Source organism: Hyperoodon ampullatus, assembly GCF_949752795.1.
Source record: "Hyperoodon ampullatus genome assembly, chromosome: 13".
In the NCBI taxonomy this organism is placed as follows: Eukaryota; Metazoa; Chordata; class Mammalia; order Artiodactyla; family Ziphiidae; genus Hyperoodon; species Hyperoodon ampullatus.
Window position 1 is genome coordinate 7,087,910 of NC_136926.1, and position 17,378 is coordinate 7,105,287.

General features: G+C 54.1%; 1 protein-coding gene across 2 annotated transcripts; it reads right to left on the reverse strand.

The window, feature by feature from the left end:
- Window positions 1-157: 157 nt before the first annotated feature.
- On the reverse strand, window positions 158-13,287 carry KMT5A (lysine methyltransferase 5A; the record flags this gene model as incomplete). 2 transcript variants are annotated; one of them, XM_079717588.1, is made up of 8 exons in its annotated part: window positions 158-2,021; window positions 2,740-2,930; window positions 4,543-4,602; window positions 7,687-7,774; window positions 8,164-8,383; window positions 11,461-11,617; window positions 12,729-12,850; window positions 13,093-13,157. In XM_079717588.1, 7 exons carry the CDS (start codon window positions 12,840-12,842, stop codon window positions 1,811-1,813), a joined length of 1,041 nt encoding a protein of 346 aa, XP_079573714.1. In that variant the 3' UTR covers window positions 158-1,810. The 2 variants fall into 2 exon arrangements, with proteins under 2 accessions (XP_079573714.1, XP_079573715.1); XM_079717589.1 differs by lacking the exon at window positions 12,729-12,850 and having other exon boundaries at window positions 13,093-13,287.
- Between the last annotated feature and the right edge of the window lie 4,091 nt (window positions 13,288-17,378).

The following is a 17,378-nucleotide window of genomic DNA, read 5'->3' on the forward strand; positions in this document are numbered from 1 at the left end:
CAATCCCTGGTTGGGGAACTAAGATCCCACAAGCCGTGCAGCGTGGCCAAAACAAAAAACAAAACCAAAAAAATGCAACCTTTTTTCTGCCTCTGCCGTGTAAAAAGCAAACAAACAAAAACAAAAAACAAAAAAAAAAACCAGAATGACACGTGTAGCCTTGCCTGGCAATAAATATTTTAATTTTCATTTCATTTTTATGATGACATAATTTTCAAGTTTTTTTTTTTTTAAATACAAAGCTAAACCACAAACAGGTACAACCAAGACATTTTATCTCACATTTACACACTCCCATCGGATCCTCCTCCAATTCACTGACCACTGACCAGGCAAGTGTGGGGTGGGGGGGAAGACTTTCTTAGGTAGCACCGTCGTGAGACCGGGGCAGGGGGCACTGAAGTTGAGGACAGGCTCTCATACCTGTCTCCATTCACATTTACCTGGGAGCAGGGGGCCAGGAGACCCCACGTCACGGCTCCAGAGCCCCAGGCCCCTGAACTACAGGTTAACAGAAAGTGGGAATCAGTTCCCCTTTGGGAGGAAGCTACCTGCTCTTCCTGCTGTCACAATTCGAGGTGAAAACTTTACCCTTAGCCGTGATCCCTGGGCCACTGGGCCTGCCTGCGCCCCTGCACTCCAGCAGCTGGGGTGGGGACCCTGCATTTCGGGGCTTGTAGGCTCACCCTTTGGTTCATGGCTGCATCTTCACAGGAAGGACACCAGGGGGCCTGACAAAAAAAAGCCTTGACGGCAGGTCTGGAACTTTCAACCCAGCAGAATCAGGTTGGGGCCGGGGTGGGGAGGTGGGGAATTGGGTAAGTCATTTCTGGTCACACTGCAAAACTTTATTTTTGATTAGAATAGTGTACCATCTCAAATCTCTTCTACAGAAACAAAACCAAGAGGGAGAAAAAAAGCCAAACTAAAAAAAAACCCCAAACAAAAACGCAGCCACGTCACTCACTTCAAGACCTATATACATGTAAGTTGTCTTCTGTGGTTACTTTTTTTTCTTGTTTTTTGATTTTTATTATTTTTTTTAAAATAAGCTCAGTGTTCACATTTCTATAAAGAAATTAACCCAGTTTCGGGAACCCCTGCCCGGCAGGGCTAGGTAAGCAGTGCTTGTCCCTGCCCACATCTGCTTTGATTCCCCGCCCTGATGCTTCGAGGTGCCCAGAAAAGCGGCAGCCCGTGGAAGAGTAAATCTAGGCCCGGCCCGTGAGCCACCGGGTCAGTAAGCTTTCGAGAAAGCAGAGGGGAAGACTATCTTACTGTGAAACCTTTTTAAAAAATATTCATACACTTCCATGTGCGCCTGTCGAGATGTCAGGAAAACAAGAGCTTGGGAACATCCCGTCCAGGCCGTGGGGAGGCAGCTCTTCCTCGCGCCCGCCTGGCACTGGGACGTCGGGGCTGAGGAGGGGAGGGAGTCCCGGCTCCTCGGGTGGACGCAGGCGCATCGCCCAGCTTCCTAGTTCATGTTCGACTCTTTCCTCTAAAACCTGTGCTGAGTCTTTGACTGCATGCACGGGAAGCACAAACGTTCGACTTGTATGCAAAAAAGGTACAAAAACAACCAGAATATAAAAGTTTTGGTAATATAAGGCCATCTGTTCAAGTCCACCTTGGAAACCTGTAACAGATATTTAAATACTACAGTGAAAAGGCATCTTAATATACTTTTTTAAAAACATCTGAAGTAATCTGCTAAGATTAAATGTGTAAAAAAAAAAAAAAAAGTCAATTCCCTTTGAGGGCACTTTGTCCATTGAAGAAGGGAGGCGGGAGGGGAGGGGCCGTGGGGTTAATGCTTCAGCCAGGGGTGGGCTTCGATGGAAGCCCGGCTGCGGTCCCCATAGTCATACAGGAGCTCCTCCCCAGCCTCGATGTCGCGAGACGCAATGAGGATGAGGTGAGGCACACCGTCGATGTCGTGCAGTTTGGTTTGGCAGTTCCCACATTTACTGTGATTGATCAGTCTTCCCAGGCGATTTGTCTCTCTGGTTGCATCCACGCTGGTGGGGAGGGAGGGCGACAGAGGATTACACTGATGAAGAGGGTTTTGAACCCAGTCAGAGTCACGCTCGCTCTCAGCTCTGGTGGGACGGTTATTTAGGGCCACGTTTTTTGGGAAAGCGAAGTAACTCAAAAAAAAAAAAATCTTTAAGAGCCCAGAGAGGTGCCCGGTGTGGGGTATCCGAGGCAGGGGGCAGGCCTAGGCAGGAATGCAAAAGGCTCTTTGTGGAAGTTCTGCATAATAAATAAGTGAATAAAAATCCACTTTGTTGACGGTGGGGGGAGGCCGGCGGGTGTGGAGGCGGCCAGCACATGGGAACGCTCTGTACTTTCTACTCCGTTTTGCTGGGAACCTAAAGCTGCTCTACAAAGTACAGTCTATTAAAGAAAAAGCAATCAGTGACACTGCCACACTGGGGACAGAGAAGTCAGCAATTCCCAGAGCTGTTCTGGCCACGGGTCCCAGAGGAGAGGCCAGGTGAGCCCCTACGCAGGCTTTCATGAGACTGGTCTACGTCTTGTCCCACGAGACGGCATCCAGAACCGCTCCGATCCCCAACATTAAACATGGGAAGTGGGGGAGTGAGGGAGCTGCATCACAGCTTTGAAAAAAGGTAGCAAGAAGCTGGAGCAGCAGAGTCAGGACGCCCTCGGTGGCCCTCTGGCTGCACCTCTGCCGGGGCGGGGAAGAGCCACTCGAAGCACTGGGGGACTTACCAGTAGGTTTTGCTCAGATACTGAAAATAGTACATGTAGCAGCCCGTGGAGGGGTCTTGCGCGTACAGAGCCTCCCGCTTCTTGGCGTCGGTGATCTCGATGAGGTCCCCGTGGTATTCCACCACAAACTCGCCCCGGGAGAACTGCTTGGTGGCGATCACGCCCCTGCCTTTGCCGTCAATGAGGTCAATCTGTTGGGTGGTGCCAAGAGGGAGGGTTGGTTCATGACAGCAACAAACGCCACCGTGCAGGGCCGGCTTCCAGGGGGCGGGAGGCTTGCACCGCGTTCTTTGAATAGCTTTACTACGGCAGGCCATAACATTCACTCGTTTCACATGTACAGTTTGACGGGTATTAGTCAACATATACAGTTGTGCAACTATCACCACAATCCATCACCCCAAAGAGTTCCCTTGTGCCCATCTGCAGAGCCTTGTTACGCCAGATCCTGAGAGGTCTGCTAGGTGGGTGCTGCCCCATTTTGCAGGTGAGAAAACGGGACTAGAGAGGCGGAGTCGTGTCCACGGCCACAAAGCTGGGAAGCCGTGTAGCACAGACTCCAATCCACGTCCCGGCCTCTTCGGGGGAGTATGAGGACCCGGTGTTCTGAGTCTCTCCTTTATCCCACAGTTAACCCTCCTGGGTTTCTCCTCACTCCATTTTAAATGGAGATGGAGGGTGATTGCTTGAGGGGTCCAGACTTAAATTCAGATCCCTCTAGGGCAGCGGTCCCCATCCTTTTTGGCACCGGGGACCAGTTTCCCGGAAGAGAATTTTTCCATGGACGGGGGTGGGGATGTTCAGGAGGTGATGCGAGCGATGGGGGGCGGGGATTCGGCTTCGCTCGCCCGCCTGCTGCTCACCTCCTGCTGTGCGGCCAGGCCGGGGACGGTATTGGTCATGCAGCCCAGGGGTTGGGGGCCCCTGCCCCAGGGAATTCCCTGGCGGTCCAGTGATTAGGACTCCGAGCTTCCAATGCAGGGGGCACAGGTTCGATCCCTGGTCAGGGAACTAAGATCCCGCAAGCCGTGCGGTGTGGGCCAAAAAAAAAAAAAAAAAAAAATTCAGATCCCCCTCCATGGTGGGTGGAAACTGAAGCTTTCCAACCCCTGGGTCCTAGTCCAGGGCCATCTGGCCACCACCATGGAGACTTGCTCCCCTCTCATCCACCCAGGGTGTCTGAAATATACGAAGAGAAAAGCAAATCTCCTGGGCATTGCCATTTCCCAGGAAAACAGTCTAGAAAAATTGGATCAGTTTGTCCTTTTAAAAGTTTCCCTAAGCATCATGCTAAATCAAAGAAGCCAGATAAAACAGGCTACACATTCTATGATTCCATTTGTATGAAGTGTGCAGAATAGGCAAACCCATAGAGACAGCAAGCAGACGGGTCGCTGTCAGGGGCCGAGGGCAGGGAACGCGAGTGCAGATGGGTACGGGGTTTCCGTTTGGGAAGATGAAAGAGATCTGGAACTAGACAGAGGTGATGATCGCACAACTGTGACTGTAGGATGTACTTCACTATACACTTGAAAATGGTTACAATGGTAAATTTTATGTTGCGTGTTATTTCATTGTAACTTTTAAAAAGTTTCCTCAGGGTAACATCTCATGTTTCCTTCGTGAGGCATTCCCTTTAACGATACTTTTAGCATGTGGTCCCTCGACAACCTGTAACGGCCCGCCTGGTCACAGTGACCATCAGGGGGTTAAAGCAGCGCAGCTCCTACGTGAGCCTCTGCACCAGGGAAGGTGCGACTTCACAGCCGTAACCTCCACGCAGCGGGCCCTGCGGCCCCTTACCTTCATTCCTTCTTCTTTCCCACTTTCAATCAATTCGTCTATTCTTTTCCTTTCTTCAGACTGGGTGGGGAGGAAAGGAAAAATGAGACGTGCATCAGCATTCTCTCCGAGGCCATGCCAGGAGCCCCGGCCGCCCGCAGGTCACTTGCAGTTGGCCTCCAGGGCATCGGTCCCAAAGGATGCCCAGGCCCCCAAGCCCCCATCCTTTCCTCACTGCCCATCTGAGGCGGACCATTCGCCACCTGGGGTTTAAAGAGGCCAAGAGGGAGACAGTGGTGGCCCCAAGGGCAGAATCAGGCTTGTGGCTATGTTCTGTTTGGCCCACGCAGACTTTTAAAAAATATCGAAATTGCTGACATCTAAAAATCAGGACTCTGACTTCATACGACACCAGCCAGGGCTGTTCAGAGGCTGCGCCCTTCAGACGGGGTGCGTGTGCCCACCGCCTGTTCACTGTGGACTCTTCTGGCCTAGAACAGTGCCTGGCACATAGTGAGCCCTCAAAGCAACAACGGCCCCCCGCCACCCCACATGCACACACACAGCTACCTTGTTAAATGATGAATCAGTTACAAGTGTGCAGAGATAAATGGGAGTAGTCGTGGGAGAACTGGGATAGGCGACAGGGGACTTTCCTGCCGTGACAGAACAAGGCAGAGGAGACAAGCTGAGGAGAGCTGGGGCCATGGAGAGGCCCTGAATGCACGGCCCTGAGTTTCACTCTGGAGGCTCGGGGGTTTGGGGCATGTGAGCAACCGGCTCTGAGCGTCCTAAAGAGGATTCTGGCAGCAGCCCACGGGGGACCCAGGGCCTGAGCAGGCGGGAAGGGAGCAAGGTGTGAACAAGGGTGAAGGCGGCGAACAGGAAGGAGGGACGGACTCGAGACGTTCCCAGCCGGAGTCAGCAGGCTGCTCTGCACATCAGGCCCGGCGCTGGGCTGGGCTGGGTGGCGGCTGACAGCCAGGGCACCGTCAGCACTGCAGTCCCTGCCCCAGTGCTGGTCGTCACCCCATCCACAGTCAGGCCAACCAGAGAAGGGGCCCCCCCAGAGAAGCAAGGAGGGATTCAGGGCATCTCCCCAAGGCCCAGTTTCCACCCTCTGGCCCTGGCCTTGGACCCTAGACCTGAACCCGGACCTGCCTGCTCTGTCTCCAGCCACAGCGAGGTGTCTGCGGAGCTCTTTGTCTCACCCCCGCTGCCCACACCCAGCCCCGGGCCTCGGTTTCGGCCGGCCCCGGAAGGCAGGCAGGTCAGGCCTGACCTCACCCCTGAGACGAGGCCCAGCTGCCCCGCCCTCGGGCTTCACCTCTGCGGTCAAGAGACGCCGCCGCCCTGGCAGCCGCAGCCCCAGCAGCCCGGCCAACAGCTGCCTCGCCGTCCTGGCCGGCGACCACCTGGCCGCAGTGCGCGTGCGGCAGAGCCAACACAAACGGCGGCGGGCACAGCGTGTCTCTCCCTCGCCACTGGCTCTGCGTCCAGGGACAGCGTGAGCTTTACTGTGCCGCCTGCTGCTTGCTGCCCGCCTGCTGCAGGGTCCAGCAGACCTGCGGCGCACCCCGCTGCAGCCTCCACTGCCCCGACAGAGAGCCCCCGTTGCTGTTGTTTTTAATTAAAAAGGCCAACTCAGCTGCCCCCCCGCCCCACAGCCCAGAGCGGCGCCTGGTGGAGCCCCAGGCTCCCTGTGTGGGCGCGGCGGCTCTGAGCGGGGTTGGGCGGCGTCCCGGGTTCTGGGGGCTGGCACCGCCTCGCCCTCTGCAGTGCTGTCTCTCCGATGACCTCACACCGCCTCCCGCTGCAGGCAAACAGCTTGCAACAGCTTGTTCTTGGCTGAAAGACACTGCCTTTCTAAGGAAATAACGCCAAAGCTTCTCTCTAGGGGGAAAGATGGACCTCCCCCCCTTTTTTTTTTTTTTTTTTTTTTGTGGTATGCGGGCCTCTCACTGTTGTGGCCTCTCCCGTTGCGGAGCACAGGCTCCGGATGCGCAGGCTCAGCAGCCATGGCTCACGGGCCCAGCCGCTCCGCGGCATGTGGGATCCTCCCAGACCGGGGCACGAACCCGTATCCCCTGCATCGGCAGGCGGACTCTCAACCACTGCGCCACCAGGGAGGCCCCCTCCCCCCTTTTTAAAGGAAGTCCTGCCAGTTCAGAGGTGGGGGGCGGAGAGAGGCTAGATCACCATCTGTACAGCCACAGCTCTCACATCAAAAGGCTGAAGGGGTCTGTGCCGGTTGAAAGGCCAGGGCCCCCACCTCCCTTGTGGGGGGCAATCCTGAGCGCTACTCCCAAGCCTGCAGGTTATTCTGCCGCCCCCGGGGTGGGAGGGTGGACAGAGGCAGCCGGGGGCTGCAGGGCCCGGCCACACCCTGGGTTTCCCGAACAGAAAGGCAATAACCACACCTCACTGCATCAAATATTGATCGACTGTGCACAGCTCGGCACTCTGCAAACACGGCAGGCGGGGGCCTCACAGCCCAGTCAGCCTTCCTGCCTGGTTTTCGCACATTCCGAGGGACAGTGGCTGGGTGGGAAAGAGCAGAGAGGGGCCCCGGGAAGGGACAACATGGGGGAAGCAACAGTGACAATAGTTAACAGGTGCTCAGTGCATACCAGGCACGGTTCTAAGTGTTCTATGTGCGTTAACTTAAGAACGTAGCCCTCCCAACAACCGCACACGGTACTACTTTATTATCCCATTTTATAGACAGGACAGAGAGGCACAGAGCGGTTAAGTAACTGGCCCGACGCCATACAACCAGGAAGTGGTTCCCAAGCCACTGCTCTTCACCACCTCGAGACGTGAAACTTCTGGACAGCAGAAAAACAAGCCTCCCAAGAGCATGCAGCCTTTCATGGTCCTAGGCTCCAAGAGCCCTGCCAAAGCCACTTTCACGGTAAGTCCTGACATTCTAGGCCACATGCTACAGGTGACAAGGCTCCTTCACAGAGGCATCGTAACTAAGCTTCATGGTGACCCAGAGCGTTATGACGACCCCCACTAGACCAAGGAGAGTATCGAGGCCATGGAGGCCAAGAGACTTGTCCCAAGATGATACAAAGCGAGCTCAGGCTGTGCACGGCAAGCACCGCCCACTGGGATGCCCTGCCCCTTCCGAGAGCTGGAATCAAAACCACGTGACTCTACCTGCAGCTCAGCTTTGCTCTTCCTGGAGCTCCTTCGAACAGGGTAGAAATCTGTGAGTTTACGATTCTGCTGCGTTTTTCCTTGAGCTCTGGGGTGAGAAAGGAAGAAGACAAAACAAGTATTAGCACCGAGACCATACTCACGTCCAGGAGGCACACAACCCCTGAGCAGCAGGCTCCTTGGAGACTATGTCACTTCAACACCTCTGTCCACTGTGGCCCAGGGTCACTCAGGCTCACCTGCCCACGGAGGCCTCAGAGAGAGTATCAAAGACAGGCTGCCTACCCTTGGTGGGGAGCGGGCCCCTGAGCTCTGGACCCGTGACAGACCAAGATGCTGACAAACAGTGGTGTCCCCGGTGGCAACTCAGGAATCTGAGTCTTGACGGCTCAAGGGGCTGAGAGGGTGGGCGGCCTCACCCCGGCTGGCACCGGGCAGGCTGCCCTGTGTTAGGGGTGGCCTCCAGGGGGCACTTACTTTTTCCTGGGAGCCTGTTTGGCCCTGACGGGCTTTTTCAGGGCTTGCTTGGCGGCAGCTGCATTAGGAGAATCACAAGACGAGGTCGGGGTTTTGGGAGGTTCTGTTGCTTCAGGTTTTTGGTTTGGAAAAGGGGCCAGGGGGCCTCTCCTGGCGTCTTTGATCTTCTGTTCCTCGGCCTTCATGGAGCTTCGTATTGCATTCCCAGAGTTTCTTTTCTCTGTGGGCAGAGGGTGGGGAGAGACAGGCTGACTCTGGACCCACCGGCTCCCACTTTCCAGCCTTCAGCCACATGCTAAGACAGGATTGGAGAGAAGAGAGGGATGGGGCGTGGTGGGCAGCCGTGCCCTTGGGCTGTTAAGCCTGGTGTCCACTAACCAGTATCTTGGGCAAAGCATCTGGCTTTACTTTTTGACCCAGACACTGGGTGCAGCTTTTGGTCTTCTGCATCTTTTTTTTCTTTTTCTAGCTTTGTGAGGTATAATTGATAAATACAATTATAAGATATTTGAAGTATTACACCACGATGAGTCAACATATGCATTGTGAGTGGATCCCTCTCATCTAATTAGTCAACACATCGGGCCTTCTGCATCTTGAGGGAAAGAGCCCTTGAAGCAGAAGCACCACGGCCGGCAACACTGGCGTGAGGGCTCGACCAATGGCTTTTCAGGAAATGGGCTGCAGACCCTAGGGAAAAAAGCTAAATTCCTAAAGGGTGGGCCAGTGTTGGTGGACCGGAGTAAGGCAATAAAGCAGAACCTCTCCCCAGCAAAGACCTCTTCCCCAAGAGCTAGCTGCCTGGCATGACTCATTTCAGACTCCTTTTCTTCTTTTTTTTTTTTTTTAATTCCCTGTTCTAACAGGGTCGAAGCCCAGTGTTCACAGTGGTTCCCAGCTCGGTGCTGCGACACCAGTCAGTGTGTTGTGAGGGACGTCGCCAATGACTTGTTACTAAAAATAGTTGTGGAGCACCAGTGTTGGGACTATTTTTTTTCAACAAAGATTTTACTCTTAACAGATAATTAAATAATACATTGCTGGTGGGAATGTAAGATGGTGCAGTCACTTTGGAAAAGAATTTGGCAGTTCTCCAAAATGTTAAACATAGAGTTGCCATATGACCCAGCAATTCTAGTTCTAGGAATCTATCAAGAGAATTAAAAGCAGATGTCTACACAAAAACCTGTATATGGACGTCTGCAGCAGCTTATTAATAATAGCCAAAAAATGGAAACAACCTGAACGTCCATCAAATGATGAATGGGTAAATAAAATGTGGTACATCCGCAGGATGGAATATTATTCAGCCACAGAAAGGAACGAAGCACTGACACAGGCTACAACACGGATGAACCCTGAAAACATTATAACGAGTAAAAGAGGCCAGACACAAAAGGCCGCGTATTAGATGATTCCATTTATATGAAATGTCCGGAAGAGGCAAATCCAGAGACAGGAAATAGATTAGTGGCTGCCTGGGGCTGGGGGAAGGGAGGAATGGGGAGTGACTGTGAATAGGTACAGGGTTTCTTTCTGGGGTGATGAAAATGTACTGGAGTTTAACAGAGGTGATAGTTGCACATATCTGTGAATATGCTAAAAACCACTGAGTTGTACCCTTTAAAATGGTGAACTTCAGGATATCAGAATTGTATCTCGATAAACAAGAGAAAAATAAATACATCAGCACCCATCCAGACCATCCTTGCTCCTTGTGCGCCCTCCTGGGTGGAGGTACGGCGTCGGGCGTGACCCTAGAAGTGGGTGGTGCTCGTGAACATCAGCTGACATGTTGAGTCTGCATCAAGGCAGGAAAAAGGTCTAGGATCATGGACAAGAACCTGGACGTTGGGGTCTCCTCCAGTGTTCCTCCAGCCCCCAATTCTGACTGTTGCCACGTAGTAACACTACGAGTCAAATCAGCTAGCTTGTGCCCTGTGTCCCCATTTAGGACAACCTACATCCTGCCCCGTTCCAGAAGGGATGTGAGACTGGCTGAGCGCCATCTCAAAAGAGCCCCTTCCCCGACCCAGCGTGGTGAGTGCTGTCCTGAGCGCTGCCTACGCTGAATCGCGGGGAGGCGCAGGCCGTGATGCTTGCGGCCCAACGGAGAACAGGCTGATGTACGGAGCGCTCACGAAGCCGGCCCTCACTCCTTTTTTTTGGCCACACGGCATGGCTTCTGAGATCTTAATTCCCCCGAACGGGGACTGAACCCGGGGTCCAGGGGGGTGAAAGAGCCAAGTCCTAGCTCCTGGGCCACCAGGGAATTCCCTCACAAAGCCCACCTGCACCTGCCCTTTAACTCGTCTTCAGGATGGTCCTGTAGGACCCCTCTCTCTCCCACTGTGCACAGAGAAAGGAGGCTCAGAGAAGAGTAGCAAACTGCCCACGTCCCTTCCTTTCATAAATGGCAGAGCTACGACTGGAACCTAAGTCATATGAAATAACATCACCCTAGGTACCAGGGGGAATCAGGCAGAGGGCTGGCTCCTGCCCCTGGGTCTCAGATCTGGCCCAGAGGTTGGGCTACCCCATCCCTTAGGGCACTTTCTGTTAACGAATACAAAGCTTCCTTGTACGGAGCTGCTGAGAGCCAGGGTTCTGTTTCTCTAAGGCAAGGTTTAATCAGAAGGGAGCACAGTGAATTGGGGAAAGCTCATGTGCATCGGCGCCCCCGCCCCACCCTCAGCTTTAAAAGGGAATATTTGGGTTAGAGCAAGATTTGTAAGAGGTCTCAGCATGTTTTGCAGGGCCAGACAGAATTTTCAATAACCATTAATTTTCTTGCTCAATATTTTAACCCCATATCTCATTCCAGAGTATAATGCTCCAGAGACTAGCACTGAACACTTGAGTAGGAAGTAACTTTAGAACTGAGGTCAAGGCCAGCTCATAAAAGGGAAGGAAATCAGTTCCTTAGGTTCACACGACTCAGCGGGAGTGCAAGAGCCTGGTCCGAACAACCTAGACTCATAATTTCTGTACTTTTAGCACCTGTGAGCCTCTCTAACAGCAGGCCAGGTGCCGTATCTTTGCAACTTGGCAAGATAATCAAGCCTGAAGGACACGCTAACTCTTGTGAAAGCAGGGAGAACCTGTCAGACCAACAGGGCACACGCCCTGGAACAGGCAGCTCTTTCCCCCTTGTCTGTGTTTCCTAGCAGCAAGACAAAACATGGTTCAAACCTTTTGAACTTTGGCTTGAAAAGGCTGGATAAAAATTTAGCACATTATTGTGCAGGACGTGAGCCGGCCAGCTGTGGTCAGAACAGGGCCGTTTCAGAGGCTTACCGTCGCGTTTCCTGTAGATTCCGGCTAACGGCTTCCCCTGGCATTTGACTTCGTGATGTGCAACTGAGTTCTCTTCCTGAAGGGGGGAACGCATTCCAGAGCATTTGTTCGGGCTCATGTAGGTATAGATCTTTGATTGCCCGGTAAATACATTCTCCTAAAACGACAAATGCATATTCTGAAAGAGGCTTGAAGAAGAAGATCCCGCAAGATTTAGGCAGACAAGGGGGCAATCAGAATACAAAAGACAAAAAATAGACAACATCTCTCCAAAACTGGGCTACTAGGCGAAGCCAGCCCCAGCAGAGAAGTGGAAGGTTCAGAATCCCCCAGGTCCAAGTCCGTCTCTAATTCCATTCGCTAAGGGGGGACATCTGGCCAGCAAAACCAGCCGTCCACAAAGGTCTATATAAGAAGGAGGCAACCTACCCGTAGCAAGGAGGTCAGAAGGACCAGGGTAAACAAGGTCGGGATTGGAAGGGCTGGCCTAGTGCAGGAGCCGACTGCCCTGGCAGGAGCTGCAGGGACTCTGGCACAGAAGCGGGCCTCAGGGAACCTGATCAACCACTTCTCAGTCCTGAGGTCAGCTGGCAGGACTTGCCATTACTGCCTGAGCCTTCTGTGTGCCCAACCCTGGCCCCTCTCAAATCATGCAGCCCAGCAGCCTCCAAGGACTGCGGGACTGGGCTGCGGTTGCGGTAGTTCTCTCGGGCTAACTGGGGGGTGCAGAGCTAATGGAAGAAACGCCTAGAGCCGGCGCATTTAGGGCGGTTACTCGACTGCGGTGGGTGGGCAGACCGGTGGGGCGGACAGGTCACTGCTGGTGTCTCTGGGTGTGCGGCCTCTCCTCTGAGTAAGCAGAGATGGGAGGAGGGCCTTCCCAGAAACCCTGCTGAGCCTTTCTGCCTGGTGAGCCATTCGACACCAAGTCAGCGAGACCCCGTGACCTCCCCGAGGGCCCCGGGCAGGCCCCGCACACTCTGGGAAGGCGGCCACCACCGGGGTGGCTGGGTCTCGGGGCATGGAAATGCCATAAAGGCACAAACTTTTCCGAGGTCAAACACTGCCAGGGTCATGGCGGATCGGGTGTGGACGCCACTCCCAGGCAGGCAGCAGAAAAGGAAGCTGCCCGGCCGGGCGCCCCGCCCGCACCCCCGCCCCAGGGCCGCGGGGGCGCCCACGTGCTCTCGGAGCGGGGTTGGCAGGGGCGCCCTGCCGCACGGCCCCTCGGGGCGCGCCGAGCGAGTGCGGGGAGGGTGCCTGCTTACCCCGTTGGTGCGGGGCCTCCCCGGGCCCCTCCGCTCCACCATCTCCGGGCCCGGGGCCGTCGCTGCCACCGCCGCCGCCGCCGCCGCCGCCTCCACCGCGCGGGGCTTGGACATCTTCCTGCCTGGAGAGGGGGACCCGGGGGAAGCGGGGGAGGGGGCGCTCAGGGCGCGGCGGGGCGGGGAGCGGGGCCGCCCGGGCCGGGCGCCGCGGCGGCGCCTCCCGCCGCAGCCATGTTCCGAGGGCCCGGCGGCGGTGGGCCGGCCGGCGGGGCCGGGCCGGGGCCCGAGTCGCCCTCCCGCCGCCCGGCCCGGCCGGGCCCCGCGCGCCGCCCGCCCCCCGCGCGGCCGGGCCCGACACACCCACCTGCAGCCCGGCCAGGCCCATGGCGGCGCGCCCCGCGCCCTCGCCCTCGCCGCCGCCGCCGCCGCCGCCGCCGCCGCCGCGGCCCGGCCACCAGCGCTGCCGCTGCCGCTGCTGCTGCTGCTGCCGCCGCCACCAGCGCCGCCGCGGCGCCCCGGGGAAGGGCCGGCGGCGCCCCACGGCGCCCCCTTCCCCCATGGTCTGCGAGGCAGAGCCCGGCACCCGCGCGCCGCGGCAGCCCCGGCCGGCCCGGGACCGAGGACGCAGGGAGGGAAGCGCTGGCGGCGCGTCCTCCGCGGCCCGCCCTCCGCGGCCCGCCCGCTCGCCGCTGCCGCCACCCACCGTCCGCTCCCGGCCGGGGAGGGGGCTGGCAGGGGCGGCGCTGCGAGGCTCCTCCGGAGCGAGGGAGGGACAAGGGGAGGGAACGAAGGAGGGCGGGCCCCGCGGCCGCGAGGAATCCCGACTCGGGCGCGCCCCCTCTCGCGCGTCCTCAGCCACTCGGGGAGGAAGGGGTGGGAAACATGATAATGACAGCCCGGGCTCTCGGCCGGCCCGGCTCCTACTCTCGCTGGTCAACGACTATTTCGGGAGACCCGTCCGTGCCAGGCACAGTCGGCAGCGGTGAACGCGACAGGCGAGATCCCTCCTGTGTGCCCGAGCCTGTGCTCACGGAGTGTTTTCCTGGGTATTTAACCTTCCCGGCAAGCCCCTGGGGGCCAGGTCCTGTGGCTAACCCGTTTATGAGGAGGATACTGAGCTTCCAAGGAGGTGCAGAGGCTTGTCCAAAGCCACAGAACTAGAAAGCGATCAGGTCAGGTGTCAAACCCAGGCGGTCTGCACCTGACCGGTCCGGACCCTGGGGAAATAGAGCCAGGAATTATAACGGTATGTTTGCTGGGTGCTTCTCTTGCATACCTTATGCCATTCAGACCTCACAACAGCCCTTTGAAGGTAGACACCATTATTTTCTCTTCCACAGACATGGAAAACAACCTCGGAGAAGTGGGGAGCTTGGCCAAGTTCTCAGAACTAGAAATAGATTACCAGGCCAACAGACCAGAGCCTACACTCCCGGCCACTAACTTCCAGGTTACAGGTGAGGAAATAAACATGGAGGAGCAAATGGTGTTGCAGAGGGTTTAGCAAGTCACCCAAGTCTCCTGTCCACGAGGAAATGTCCTGGGAGGCAGGGGTTCCAGTATACCTTACTGCCCTGAACCACTGTGCTGTAGCCATTAGGGTTTGAAGGCCCATGGCCATAAGAGTCCCTGTATTTGTGCAGAGTCATAATGCAAACAAGACACCTTGGGGCATCTAGCCTTGGGTTATGGCCTGTGAGGCAAAGATTGGGTATCCCTCCCTGCATCCGCCCCAGAGGTGCTTTGTGACCATAGCCAAGTCCCTTCCCCAGACTAGGCCTCAGCATCCTCCTGGATAAAAACTAAGAACTATGGGGCTTTCCTGGTAGCGCAGTGGTTGAGAGTCCGCCTGACGATGCAGGGGACACGGGTTTGTGCCGCGGTCCGGGAAGATCCCACATGCCGCGGAGCGGCTGGGCCCGTGAGCCATGGCCGCTGAGCCTGCGCGTCCGGAGCCTGTGCTCCGCAACGGGAGCGGCCACAGCAGTGAGAGGCCTGCGTACCGCAGAAAACAAAACAAAACAAAACTAAGAACTATGAATTCCATAACGTACCCAGGGCACCTTTGACATCCACAGATAAACTAATGGCTGTCACTTTAAGTAGCTGCCTCCCCTTAGAAGGGATAAGACAGTGGATTAAGTGCCAAGACAGTGCTCAGGACAACACCTCCCAAATCAGCTCGTGCTTTAGAATCCTTCAGAGCAGGGCTGGGGAACCCCTGCCATACCCATCCAACCACTGACTCCAGTGGGGTAGGGTAGTCTGCCCACTTGAATACCCAAGAGACTATGCAGAGTTAGGATTCTAAAGTGACACTCTGACACCCAGGTTGAGCCATCTGAAACAGTGTCTGTTACCTCTGCAGGCCAGAGAAGGTTTGTAGTTTGTTGCCAAACTGTCATGGGAATCATGGTCTGGAGGCAGGAAGCAGCTGTTCAGATCAGCTTGTCCATTTCTCATACTATTTTAACTCCCTCGCCCCCACTACACACACATACTCAGGACTATAGCTTTCTCCATCATAGCCCACAAAATGCAGGGGATACATTAAAATACAAGTCTAGCACCCATTTCTCTCAACTCTGCAGCTCTAGTAGCTAGAAAATTTAGTTCAAATCCTTCCGTAAAGTTTCAAAACATTTTGTTTTGTCTGTACATGAGGTGTTCATATGTGCATAACAAATACATATACCCAGTCACAGAAATAAAAACTCTTAATGTTGCCCAGGGTCTCATAGAAATAGAATCCAACAGCAATGATACTAATAGCTTGCGCTTACTGAATGTTTACTGTGTCAGGCCGTACAATAATGCATTATTTAATTTAACCTTCCCAACCATTTATGGGAAGGTACTATTCTATTTCACAGATGTAGAAATCGAGGCTTGGGGAAAATAAATCACTTGCCTAAGGGTCACATGACTGAGATACTGATGGATATGAGGATACTTCAGCATAAAAAAATGTATATTGCTTTCCTCAAACTCAGACACTAAAATACCAATTCATTCATTCAACAAGCATTTATTGACTACCTACTGTGTTCCAGGCCCTGTGCTAAAGACGCAACAATGAACACAGACAGAGATGGAGCACACTGAGGCCAGAGGGGTGGGTAGGCCCCTTACAGGCCAGGGTGAGGACTGTAGATTTGATCCTAAGAACAAAAGGGGAGGTTAGGGGTGGAAGGAGTGGTGAGAGTCACATGATAAATATCTGTGTTCTTGGGGATCACTCTAGCTGCTGAGGCACGATAAATTGGAGATGGTCACAGTGGGAAGAGGGAGACCAAGTATGAGGCCATCTGACAGTGGCAGTAGAAATGGGGAAAAGTAGATGGACGGATCCTGCCCAAAGTAATATCCTTGAGGCTGTAAATATTTACACGATTGTAAAACTTCAAAACCAGAGAGGAGTTACCCGGTATCTGAACATTTTGCTCATGTGACTCCGCAGGGCTCTCAAAGTGAACTACAAGTTAGGAACAAAGACCTCTTTTCTGGAAGAAAAAGACTGACCCTTCATTTGGGGGGGGGGGGTGGTCATGTGAGTCACTGAGAATCACTAACCAGTACATTACAAAGGTGATTTGTAACCTGTTACGGTAGAAGCTGGGAGCACTCATCTTCACTTTGGCTAAATAAGGGAGGTAGAGTGGAACAAACAAAGACACAGAATGGCCAGAGTCTGGACAGTGACTTTGGACTTCAGCTTCCACCTCTGAAAAATGGAAGTAACGGTTTGTAAAGATTAACTGACATAATAAAGCACCTGGCCCTCAATGGTAATTATTACTTGCCCATATTAAGTATTTAAGTATTTCAATGGCAAAGTGATTCACTTTGTTTCCCCCCACAGATTAATTAAAGCAAGCTATTTTTTTTTTAATGCACTACTGTTAAAACAGGTAGTTTAAGTGATTTTGCTGTGACGGGAAAAATGAATCAGGGAAGCATAGCTTTATTAAGATATGTCAGATAAATTAGTCAGATATTATTAACTATACTTTTAGATGCTTAACCCTTTTCTGAAGAAAAATATTTAAGGCATCTTACTTTTCTGTGTGGACTGGGTTATGAAGCTCTTTAACATGAAGTTCACTATGCCTCATTTCTTAATCATAATCTAGGTAAATCTTGTCCCAAAAGACCGTAAAGGGATGCTGGGAGAATAAATGATGCACCTGGGTGCAGGGGCTGAAAACAAAGAAGCCCAATAAATATGTGCTGAATGAATCCTTATTTTATTCATTATGATCGCCACAGTGAGCATACTGCATTAACGCAAATTCCTACTAATATGTAATACCCTGAGAATTTTGAGAAAAATGTAAAACCTCAACTTATTTCTTTTAAATAATAATTCAAGTGAACCATCACGCTCAAGTTTTTGCATGAAGGAGACACAGCGGCTGGAAATGACCAGCGGTTGTTGATCACTTTGCCGCATAACGTGGGTCTTACTGTCCTGACAGCAAACTAACTGCGAAGAACTTGAGGCAGGGACATCGCCTCCCTCGCGGCTGCACAAACCCACCCAAGCCATCTCCCGTGGGCAGGAGTACTGATCAGCTGCGGCGCGAAGGGCCGCCCCGGGAGGTGCCAGGGGACCTGTTTCACCCCAAAGTGGGCCAGCGGGGCCCGTCC